Raw genomic sequence first — 11,938 nt, 5'->3', positions numbered from 1 at the left:
CATCAAAGCAGCTGTAGTTCTTCCCATGTAGTGGAAAACTCTGTGATGGGCCTGGATGCACCCTGCATTTTGTTTCTATTTAATTTAATTTAATTCTTCTGACAAAGGGACAACCTCTGGGGACAGGATCTCCTCATACCAGCTGAAGCATAAACTCCAGCAGTACTCCGGCCCTCTCCCAGGAAGATAAATGGGGCCTAAAATATTTCAGGATCAGAATAACATTAGCATTTGCCAGCCAGACACAGACAGATTTGTGCCATGACTTTTGCACTGTCACTGCTGGACTTCCAGCAGCTCTGAAGCCATTTCAATGGCATGTCTCAGCCTGAAACACGTCACTGCCAGCACTCCCAGTGCAAGTCTGGGCTGGGTTCACAGGCTAAAGGAAAAGGGTTTTTTCCACATTAAAGACTTTCCCTCTGTTGACAGTAATAAACAAGGGAAGAGAGGAGCCGATCCTGTTCCCGCGGGCCAGGTTACTCACATTTTGCAGTGCTTAGGGCACATGCATGGAAGAAAATAAAAGGCAGCATACAAACACAAGAAAATCTTTCTGGGCCAGACTGTCTTCCCATCTGTCCTGTCTCTAAGGGTAGCCAAAAGCAGGTGCCAGGGCAGAGCATAGACATGGAGCAGGTAACTTGCAATACCCACCAGAGCTCCCACAAGCACGTGGCAGTATGCAACTCAGGGCCTCTGCCTGGACTTCCCACACTGGGTTCAAAATCCAGGCTGCGTCCTGCTGCAGGGGTCTTCTCCAGCCCCCTTGAACACACCCCGATCTCCCCAGCCGCAGCTGCTGGAGCCATCTCATTAGACATGTTTTCCAACCTGCTTGCCCTCACCCATCACTACCCATCCTCCTGTCATTTAGCACCAGTGATAAACAGGGCATATCCCCTTGGCAGGGTGCCTGCCCAAGGCATGCAGGATCAAGTCTTCTCCTGAAACCATCCCCTGGCAGCCGCTGAACAGCACAGCACCACTTGGTTTATCAGACAGTGAGGCTATCCCTGTAGCCAAAGCACTCTTGCTTGATCAACCTTATCCAGCTAGGAAAATTAGCAGCAGTCTGCCTGCCCTTGGCACAGATCTCTTCACAATCCCCTTGCCTTGGCCTGTGTCTCCCCCCACATTACAAAACCACTCAATCTTCAGTGTGGTTTTGTCTCATTGCTAAACATATGGCAGGCTTCTTGCCTGGGTTTGTCCAACCACTTCTCCCCAGGAGCAGAGCTCCCTGCCCCTGGCTCCAGCTAGCTCCACAGTTTTTGCATCCAGTGTCAGTTTTCCTTTTGCTCTGGCAGATAGTCTCAGCCATTGCAACCCATACTCAGTTTCTCATGAGCCCTTACTCCAGCCCCTCTGATTTTCCAGCATCCCCTTCCAGCTGTCTGTGAGCTGAGAGAAAATCAGCTCCTCCCCACTGCACCCCACCCCACAAGATGCCTCTTTTTAAGCTGCTATCTAATGCTTCCAGCCTACCCCACTGGGGACTGCAGGCTCCCAGGCACTTTACTCAAGGAAAGTATAGGTCTTTGTCCGAAGAGAATGCCCTGCCCTCCTCCCCATCCCCAGCCAGGCTCCTGCCCTCTGCCTTGGGCACTTGGGCTGCAGCAGCAGGTCAGATCCAGGACCCAGTCCTGCCCCTATACCCAGCCTGGCAGGGTCACAGGGCCGACTAATGCAACAGCAGAGTCAGAAACCTTAAACCTGGAAAAATAATTTGCAGGGGACTAAAGTGAGATGAGAAGCCCGCTTTGCACAGCAGTGACCACCACCATGCTCCATCAGTAAAGACAGGAGCGGGGCTACCCACAGCAGGGGAGCTGGTCGCAGCCTGGCTGAGGGGGCAGTGGTGGGGGGCCCAGGACCCCCAGAGGGGCAGGCAGGCTCAGCTGAAACACCGATGAATGGCTGAGTGCAATTTCTGCCACACCCTGCCTTCACCCTTCCTGTACCCTTGCAGGTATCCCTGGGGCCCGCAGTACGGCATCCCCCAGCCTGGAGCATGGCTGGATGAGCCCCGACGGCTCCCCGTGCCACCCGTCCAGAGAGCCCTGCAGCACGTACAACCATGCGTTGAGCCCTGCCAAGGAGAGTGGATGCCAAACCTGAATTACCAGCCCAGAGAGTAGCTGTGGATCCCGGCAGCTCCTGTGATTTGCGGCAGGTTTTTCAGGTCCCTGCCTGTCACACACACACGCAGATACTTAAGCAGTCACCCAAGGACCTGCGGGGTTCTTGTTTTACACACTTTTGGTCCCTGCCAACTCCAGGTAAGTGCAGGCTTTGAGCTGGGGGTGCTGGGTGGATTTGCAGTTGGGGATCGGGGGGAGATGGAGGGAGGAGCTGACCTGAGCTTACTGATGCTGGGGAGGTTGGAGCAGGACCCAGCAGGGCTGTGGTGGGAAAGCTTCATGCCTGGGGCAGGGAGAGGGGTACACAGGCAGGAAGAGACCTCCAGGCTGGGGGTACCATGGGGACCTGCCTCTGCTTCAGCAGCTGCTGTGCTCTTGTTTGCTTTGTTCCCATCTGATATTATCTTCTAAAAGGCTGAACGGGTAGTTTACAGGATGCATGACAGGTGTTTTTTCCTTATTTATGGCAGGGTCTGGTTTATTTTTAAAGCCTCCGTCCCACCTTATCCTGTGCGCCATGCCGGCTGATGTTATCCACAGCCACCCCACAGCAGGAGGCTGAGCAAAGCTCAGGACAGGACATGGCTCTGCAGCAGAGCAAGGGAGGGCAGGAGGGCTCGTTTGCATTGAGAACTGCTATTTTGATCCCTGCAGTGGCAGGAAATAGCTGCAAGCTAAAACCAGATGCAGATGCTTCCAGTTGCATCCCAGCCGTTGCAGTGGGGAAACGCACTGGGGAAAGGGTCAAGCAGCCCAGCAAGGGCTATGAGGCCCCATCAGCTGGGCAGGAGCTACTGCTCAGAGAGTTTTCCAGGGGCTTCGGGTGCAGTAAATGGTTGGAAAGCTGCACAGCCAGCCAGCTATTGTGTCTGCTGTTCAAAAAAGCAAAGCTGAGCAAACAGAGCTCACGTCTTTTCTGGAAAAGTGGCTGCCTTCTGCCAGGATAGTAAATGCTGACTGCACTCGCAGTGCTGGGCAGGCATGCTGGGAGACAGAGGGGTGTCCTCTCCCATCTCAGGCCAAAGTGGGGAGCCCTGCTGGTAACCACAGGCTGTCTCTGGGGAGCTGGGTGCAACCACAGGACACAGGCAGTATAACTGCGGAGTGAGGTCTCTCTCCACCGTACTGCTCTTACCTCACACATAGCTCAGGTCACTCAGGGCCTTGTCCAGCTGATTTTTAGAGATCACTCAAGGACGGATGTGTCCCTACCTCTCTGGTCCCTGTCCCCATGTTGGACTGCCCCTCCACTATGAAGATTTTTTTCCCAATATCTAACAAGACTTTCTCTTGCTGCAACTTGTGTCCATCAGCAATTATCTTTTGTCTGCTCACTCCAGAATGGCTCTGGAGGTGCATTTAAATGTCCCATCAGCCACACTAAAGGTACCAGGCGCTGCTTGCACAGCCTCCATGTACACAGCAATGCTGGCTGGAGCCGCCCACAGCTTAGGCAGCCGATCAACCCCTCGCAAGCTTCAGCTAGTGGCTGCTCTCACATTGCTCCACCTAAAACCGAGACAGTCAGCACCAAGTGTGAACTCCCTGGTGCACTTTAGCTTGACACAAAGGGCAGAGCAGGTGTCACCAGAGCTGTGGTTTCACTATGACAGTGCATCTCGCATTGTCATTTCTGCCCGGGTGAGTAACACCCTGCCTCTGAACTCTCATCCCTGTGCTGCCCTGGGGAGACAGCAGTGGGCATGGGACAGCTCACAGAGCTGAATGATGACCATAGCCTCCCGCCCCCAACCCCGGCAGCCTTTCTGAAAGCCAAATAGATAGTTTACATCCTTTGTACTGAAAAAGCCAATTTTTTCTAAAGTCTGCAAAAAAGTAGGCAGAAAAAAAGCAGTGAGCAGTAATGCTTTTCAGCAGCTGAGCATAATATTGGTGATTGTCCATATTTCTGCCAGGCTTAAAAAAATGTAAGGAAGAAAATTACCTCTCCTGTACGGGGGAGAGGTCCTGTGCAGCCTGAAAGCCAGGGTCCAGGCCTGGGCTTAAACATGGCTCCATTTAACTAACAAGTAGGTAAGTAGTGGTCCAGATACAGCCAATCAGGACATTTAGGGACTCCTGGTGCCCTCAAGTCCTGTCATATACCTCCAATTTTTAGCACCCAAGAGGTGTCAAGTGCTGGGTGCCATATGTGGCACGGGGCCATACAGCTCATGAAAACCTCCAGGGCCCAGAGGAGCAATGTGGGGAGACCTGCAGAGCCCCCCAGGATCCCCAGAGTTTTGACCTTTCCCTGAAAGCCAACTCATGGCCTTGACAGGTAGGAACTCTTCTCCTTCCAGAGCAGGGATAGAGGAGAGACAAGGAAAAAGCATCAGGCATCATGTTCTGTGTGCTGGGGCACCCTGAGCTGCCAGCAGGTAGAAGATACTGTGTCCTACGGGGAAACGCCTCAGGAACCTGGAGATTATCAGAAATAGAAACAGCTGTGAAGATGAAACATGAGAGGTGAAGCACGTGTTTCCTATGCAAATCAATGCACACACATCAATGTGCATTAATGCAGCAGGCTGCAAACAGTGATTTATAAACTGCCAGGACCTGTTGCTGCTGGTGGCCCAGGTGAGATGCATGATCCAAGAGGTGATGAGGGGCCCTGTGGTGACTTTATAGGGGAAGGGCAGGTGGCTCAGAGTTGACATGGGGTGCTAATCAAGGAGGGGAGGAAGGACTGGTTGCCTGAGCCTGGCCTCATCTGCACTTTGACTTCACGGAGACCCCGGCAGCCACAGTGCTGGAAAGCAGTACCTCAAGTCCAGGGGATCTCCTTCTCCCCCTGCACCATTTGCAGAGGTCTCCAACTGCCCAAGGTAGGTAAGCAGCACTCACCTGGACCCCACCAGGTCACACACATGAGGGACTGAACTTTGTCCACCCTCTTCCTATATGGACAACTCTGAACTGAGCTGACACCAGGAAAGCCCAGGCAGCTGCTGCCACACACCTGCGGCTGCAACACTCTCCAGTCAAGGCCACCTCAGCTTGCAGCACCTAGGGTTAAAAATGGTCTTTCCCCAGTCCATCCATTGGGTGGTGGATGATGCTGTCTTCCAGCACACTCCACGCTCAGAGGTGCTCCAACCTTACGCAATCACTGTGTTACAATCAGTATTTACCAAGTGACTCAAGAAAAGTGGGCTGTTTCACAACCAGCCCTGGTCTATTTATAAGCCCCTACTCCATTGCCAAAGGTTCCTTTTATTAGTCAAAGCAACATCCTGCAGACAAGGCTCAGTGGGGCCTTTGCTTTTTGAGGTAAAGCTCAAAGAAGATGATCTCTCCAGCCTCTCATGACTAGGAGAGCTGTCTCTCTGCAAGCTGCAAGGCAGTTTTGGAGCTGAGATCCCAGCAGTGCTGTCAGCAAGTGAGAGCCCTGGGGCATTTAGTACACCCCAGGGTACCAAGTGGGTTAAGGTGAGTTATCCATCAACTGGGAAAGCAGCTGGGTTTAAAGCGACACAGTAGGGGTGCAGTGTGGTGGAGGTGCCTGGCTTACACCCCAGAGCCAAAGGGAAGGAGAAGCAGGACTGCAAGGTGGAGGCAGAGTAGGTCTGCAGCTAAGGAGGGGAGTGGATGGCCCAGAGGAGTCCCATGGCAGGCCAAGGGCTCCTGGCAGCTCTGGAAAGCCAGCAACGCTGTCCCACCTGCCTGGCAGAGATGGGCCGGGCAACTCGGACACCAGGAGAGCATATCAAGAAAGGCCACATTTTTGCATCTAACTCCTCCCCCACCAACACCCCACAGCTTGGTTTCAGAAACACCAAGATGATTCAGTGTCAAGGGACTTCTGCGTGCTTTGTGGGGGCAACGCCTCATGTTTCAGTTGACCGAATTGGCAGGCTTCATCCTCTGCCACATGGGAGCAAACTTGGAGCCCTACAGAAGAGAGGTGTGGGGCTTACCCAAGGTGTACTTACTTGTTTTGCTTGTGCTTTTGTGCCAAGTCTGCCAGAGATTCGTGCAAAGCACAAGTAGGACAAACATTACTCTGGAGAAGAATGTGGGTTCCTTGCTTCTGCCATTGCCAGGAGCACCTAGCACTGATCACAGCTGAAGGCAGTAAGTGCTTGGGCAACAGAGATACGCGGGGTACGGTTCTCCAAGGACTGACCCTTCACTTAGACACCAAAAAACCAAACACACAGTTCAGCTATGCTCAGGAACAACATGACTGTTTATGCCTGTGTGTGATAACATTAAGTATTAGTAAAAACAAAGCAACTGACCTGCTTATCGCCAGCTCTGTGTGATGTCTGGCCATGCTCCTAGGCGGAGAACCAGGACACTGATCAGGAGGGAAAATGGGGTGATTTCTGGGTCCAGGCCCATGCTTTCAAAAGAGCCTGCATCCTCTGGTTTATGATTTCCCTGCACAAACTTGCTGGGTGGCTGGGGAAAAGAAAAAAAAAAAAAAACCATTAGGCTGGATTGCAGCTACTGTCCCCTCACACAAAGGAAAAATAGCGGGTTTTTAATTAATGTATTTAAATTAACCCCCCCAACATGCCCATTGCTGTGACATCACTCCCAAGTGACGCCCAGGCCTAAATACGGCCGTAAACAGGAATCGTCCCCACGGGAGTCACACTGGCTATAAATACAGCAGGAGGGGAGTGCTGAGCAGAGGACAGGCTGCAGTTTCCTGCCAGCTAAGGATGGTGAGACAGCTCAGCTGGGTGCTGTTAGCGTGCGGCTGCCACAGTGGGGAAACTGAGGCAGGAGTTTCTGGGGGGCTAGGGCTCCCAGCTGAGCTCCCCAGCCTGCCTTTAGGAAGGGAGTTGTGCCCTGCTGCAGCCAGTGGCCACTGGGGAGGGGGGAGCTGGTGGGGACGGGGATGGCAAATCTGGGACTCAGCAAGTGTGGCCCCACTGGCCGCTCCCAGCTTGGGCAATGATGACAGCCACTCTCCACAGTGCCTGGTCCCATAGCCCTGCCCCAGGAGGAGATGGCCACCGAGAAGCCAGTGACTCCCACTGAGGAGCAGCTGGAGATCCTGGAGTACAACTTCTGCAAGGTGAACAAGCATCCTGACCCCACCACGCTGTGCCTCATCGCAGCTGAGACCGGACTCTCTGAGGAGCAAACCCTGGTGAGTGTGCACCCCTCACGCCTGCCCTGCTCCCCTTGCATGCCTTTGTGCCCCACACATTCCCCCCGCATCTGCTGCCTGCCCTGTCCCCGGCGCTCTATCATACTCCCTTTTGTCCACCCACATGCTTCCTACTGCACCCCCTGCACCCCTCTGTATCCCATATACTCCCTACTTACACTCTCTGCACCACTCTGCACCCCACACTGCATCCACAAGTCTCCTCTGGACCTCTGCAACCCCCCAGTGCACCCCCAACCCCACACTGCACCCACAGAGCTCTACTGTACCACCACACCTCCCTATGCCCCACATTCTCCCTGCAACCCACAAGTTCCTGCCCCTGCATCCCCAAAGTCCCTTCCCCTGTAATAGCAGCCCGTTCCTCCCACAGCCATGGCCTCCTCCATAGCAGCCTTGTGCCCCACTGGGATCCTTGTCCCCCCCTGCCTGGGATCCACAGCCCCAGCCTGCACTTGGAGACCAGGCTAGTGCTTCCCACAGCCAGAACAAGGACGTATGCTGAGGGCCGTTGGCTGCGGAGCCCTGAATATACAACCCATGCATGTTGTCCTTTCCTTCCAACCAATTTCTGACAGTCTTGGGTGCCCAAACCACTGCTGGCTTTATGGTCTGAAGAAACTGCAGCAATTTTAAAACAGGTACAGGATAGGTGCAACTCCTGCAGATGTGCTGTGGGTCATGCTCAGGCTGTGCACGCTCCTCCTCACTGCAATTAGCTAGTTTAGCATCCCCAAGCCCAGACATCAGGCAAGTCTGTTAGCCTCTCCAGGAGACATAGAGGCCTCTAAATGTCCCTCCACAGGGACAGAATGCCACTGTCTGGGACTTCCGCTGAGCCCTGTGCTCCATCTGGCTACCTGCAGCCTACCCTGGGCTTCAGAAACAAATGGCTCCTTCCCAATTCCTTCAGGTTGCAGTGCAGCTATTTTTGATGCAGGTCTTTCATAAGCTACTAGACCCATAGCAGCACTGACAGGTATAGAAAAGAAATCCAACCCACTGAGGAGTTAGCAGTATTTTGCAAAGAACTGCTAAACCTGGTTTTCCCTGAGCAAAGCTAAAGGGATATGAAAGCTGAGCAGGCAATGCCAGCATTTAGCCTGTCCCAGGGAAGAATGCTGGTATAACATCCCTTGCACTCATAGTCCTTGGCTGGAGTGGAAAAGGAGACCCTTCCTCTACTGCGCTTTGGTGGCAGGCAGGTACCACTGATATCCCACAGAAAATTAAATTTTCCACTAATAAATAACAATGGACCATGTGAGCTTTGCAGAACAGAATATGGAAGTCAGAGGAGGGAACTGAGAGATAGGGAAGCATTTGTTTTTCTACTATATCCTTGAAGAAGAACTGAGGGGCTGATAAAAGGGAACATCCTGCCTCAGAATATGCCGAGTGATAAAGTAAAGCCGAAAGCTGAGTGATAAAAGTATGAAGTCAAGCAGGACAATTAATCAGGATGTTTTATGCATGTTGATAAGAACTAAAACTAAGTGTCCTTTAGGTGAACTATCCTCACTATAATACTAAAATCACACTGATAGGTCAGAAAGCCCCCTACCAAAATAAGCCCATTACTATCTGAGCATGTGTGGCAAATTTGAAGGGAGCTCTATATTTAAGATGAAGTGAGAAAAACTACCAAAAGATTAGCTGGGGAGCGTGAATATTAGCTGTTACTGACACATTTGACTGTACAAATACCTTGCAGTTTCTTGGTGCGGGGTGCTAGCTTTGTGGAGTTACCACCTAGCACCCATCTTTGTGCAGATATGCAATGAATACAATACCTCCGCTCTGTGTGTATTTTGGCATTTTGCACACAGGGTGAACAAATCCGCTTTTGGAAAAACACCACATTGCACTGCTTGTTTGAGGCAGCAGGCAGGCAGTACCCTGAAATACGTTTTCCTCCTTAGAAATGGCACTCCTCCACTTTTTTTTTCCTAAAGCAAGTTGTAAATACAGGCCATATATGCCCAGGAGACCTCTGGAGATGTCTTAAAATCTTCCCTGAGAGCCATCTTTTCCATGAATCCAGGGTGCTTCTAGAGGTCTAGAGATTAAGGTCATACTAGGGACAGGATCAAGACTGGGTTGGTGAACTGCAAAGTGCCTGCATTGCGTATGACATAGAGAATCATCGCTCCTGACATCTGGAGTGCTTTATTGGCTAAATAAAAAATTTAGTAAATGACATGCAAAGAGGTACTGAGTCAACAGGAGATTAAGATTTAGGATAGGAAGTGAAATTTCTGGGAGGAGGCTAGGCAGGCAATCGTCTAACTGGATGTGGTCCAAGGGAGCGCTAGTGCGAAAGCCACTTGTAGAGAGCTCCGTGGTTGTACCATTATGGACCACAATAGCTTCAAAAATAGCCTTGAACAAATATAGCAACAAAATGAGCATCAACAAAGTAAATCATGGGCCTATTCCCAAACAAAAGGCTGAGCTGTACTTCCAGCATATGAGTTACATCTCTTTTCTTGCAGAGGTAGTGTGGCTTTATCCAGCTGCATTTTATCTAACATTTGAAATTGCAGCTGTGTTGAAGTGGTATCAGCAGCTCTGGGAGTTGGCTTAGAGATGCTAAGTTTCTACAGAATAATGTAGCCACGCATATTGCTTGAGGACTAAGACAATTTTTATTCCATTTTTTAAATCTATTTGTTCTTAAATTTGCTGAAAGCCACTGTGTTATCCCTCTCACCCTTTCTGAAGCAGGTCAACTTTTGATTCCTGTCATTTTTGGACCTGCAGTGATTGTTTCACAGCTCTAGCCATTTAAACAGACACCACTGAGCAGCTCCTTAGCCAATCTTTTACTCTGTTTACTAGAAAAACCTGGACTTGCAGCAATAAAACAAGAAGTCACCCATGCTATCAAGGTCTGAAGCGAGCAAGAAAACTTGGTTTGAAAGAGGCTCACACATAGGTAACAAGGCCATTTGGTCAGGGGCAGCTGTCCTGCTGCCTGTACTGCCAGGGAATAGCGCAGTGCCTTGCTACAAGACAGCAGTGCCATGAGTTTCCCTCACCTAGTCCCATGTGCTGACCACATCTGCACCTTTAGCAAAGTTATCTGGAGGGTTCAGTCAGCCCAATACACTCAATCTCCGTTTCGTTGTTTGTTTTTTTTTTTTTCTCCAGAAATGGTTCAAGCAGCGCCTGGCAGAGTGGAGGAAGTCTGAAGGGCTGCCCTCAGAAAGCGGGTCTGTCAGGGACTAGAGGATGCTGCTCTGATCCCCATGCCTGCTGTAAATGATGGTGAAGCTCTTCAGAGTGGGTTTCCTCGGGATTCTTCTGCTGCAATAGGTTTCGAGATACAAAGTAATATCCTGCTATTTAACATAATTTTTATTTAAAGTGTACATAACCAGGAAAAATATTATTTTATATATATGTGTGTGTGTGTACAGCTGCTGATGGCTGCATAACCTGTCCAGTGATTCCCATCCATTAACAGAGGCTGCACAGGGCAAAGCAGTCTCATGCCCTTGTCCCAGGCTTGCAGAAAAGCTGCCATGAAAGGTTCAAACAGAGAAGGGGGAAAAAAGATTTATTTTCTTTGTGATCCCCAGAGGCAAAGTATGTGTGCTAGCTTTAATCTACAGATCATGCAGAGAAGAGGGCACTTGAAAAACCAGAAGTGTTTTTCACATCTTTGTTAGCTCAAGATGCCTGAGTCAGCTCTGGATATTGGCAAACTGAGTGCCTACACTATAATCAGACTAAGCCAAGCCCCCCTTGAATGCATTTCTCACATTTCTGTTAAAGGTCACCAAAGGGAAAGAACTGGTGTGGGTTTTTTTCCAACGCATTAATAAAAAATCCAAAGTTTTTTGATGAGTGAAGCTGTGTTATGTCCCTGCTTGTGCTCCCTGCCCCAGTGGCAGGAGGCAGACTCATCTGGAAGGGCAAGACTCCTCCAAGGCAGCCTCAGTGCACACCTTGGGTTTCCCCTCTTCCCAGAGGGATAGCCCGCACACATGGGCAACCTCCTCATTTAGGACATCCACAGGTCCATCCCAGTTAGCCCACGCAGCCCCATGCATACACCAAGCCCTGAGGCGGCAGAGGCTGGTGATGCTGGGGTTGCCCTGCAGGGTGGGGGCAGACCCCAACCTCCTTCAGGCCATTCTTAAGCCTGCAGCTTGATGGATGCAACTGTGCTGGGGCTCTTGCACAAAGCCCAGACTCTCATCTGTCCTGGTATAGGACAATGCATGGGCTAAAAAATAACCAGCACCATTGCCCAGTGACCTTACCTTGTTCAAAAGGGTTCAAAAATCCTCTGCTTAGGGGATTATCGGATCAATTAGTGGATCCTCTGATTAATCCTCTTCTGGTTTGCGGTCACCTGCCTCTACCCCTTTGGAAGGAGAATCAGCTTAACACAGGGAAGATTAAGATACACTGGGCACTGAAACTGCCACATGCCTTCATTTATGACTTCTGTCCCTAGCTGGAGAGCATCTCTCTTGCCTCATTATCTCCAGCCCATCGCCGGTGATTAGGCTGCCAGTGCAAAGCACACCAAACTCATAAGAAATAGATAAAAACAATCTCCCTGTGCCATGTCCTACACAGGCTGTGTTGTTCCCCTGCAATCCAGCTGCCAAACTGACTCACCCTCAGACCTGACTGGAGCTCAGAGTTT

The 11,938-nt window shown here is 51.0% G+C and overlaps 1 protein-coding gene across 12 annotated transcripts; it reads left to right on the top strand.

Annotated features, from left to right (window-relative positions):
* Nucleotides 1–1,486: 1,486 nt before the first annotated feature.
* Nucleotides 1,487–11,130, top strand: HOPX (HOP homeobox). 12 transcript variants are annotated; one of them, XM_075090892.1, is made up of 4 exons: nt 1,487–1,626; nt 1,973–2,282; nt 7,079–7,254; nt 10,429–11,130. In XM_075090892.1, exons 3-4 carry the CDS (start codon nt 7,111–7,113, stop codon nt 10,504–10,506), a joined length of 222 nt encoding a protein of 73 aa, XP_074946993.1. In that variant the 5' UTR covers nt 1,487–1,626; nt 1,973–2,282; nt 7,079–7,110; the 3' UTR covers nt 10,507–11,130. The 12 variants fall into 12 exon arrangements, with proteins under 12 accessions (XP_074946993.1, XP_074946999.1, XP_074946990.1 ...); XM_075090898.1 differs by lacking the exon at nt 1,487–1,626 and adding an exon at nt 4,426–4,727 and having other exon boundaries at nt 2,175–2,282; nt 10,429–11,124; XM_075090889.1 differs by lacking the exon at nt 1,487–1,626 and adding an exon at nt 4,426–4,613 and having other exon boundaries at nt 2,196–2,282; nt 10,429–11,124.
* Nucleotides 11,131–11,938: the final 808 nt, after the last annotated feature.

The sequence above is a fragment of the Phalacrocorax aristotelis genome, chromosome 4 (genome assembly GCF_949628215.1).
Source record: "Phalacrocorax aristotelis chromosome 4, bGulAri2.1, whole genome shotgun sequence".
Lineage (NCBI taxonomy): Eukaryota > Metazoa > Chordata > Aves > Suliformes > Phalacrocoracidae > Phalacrocorax > Phalacrocorax aristotelis.
Note: the sequence above shows the minus strand (reverse complement) of the source record. Positions and strands in the feature narration are given on the sequence as shown.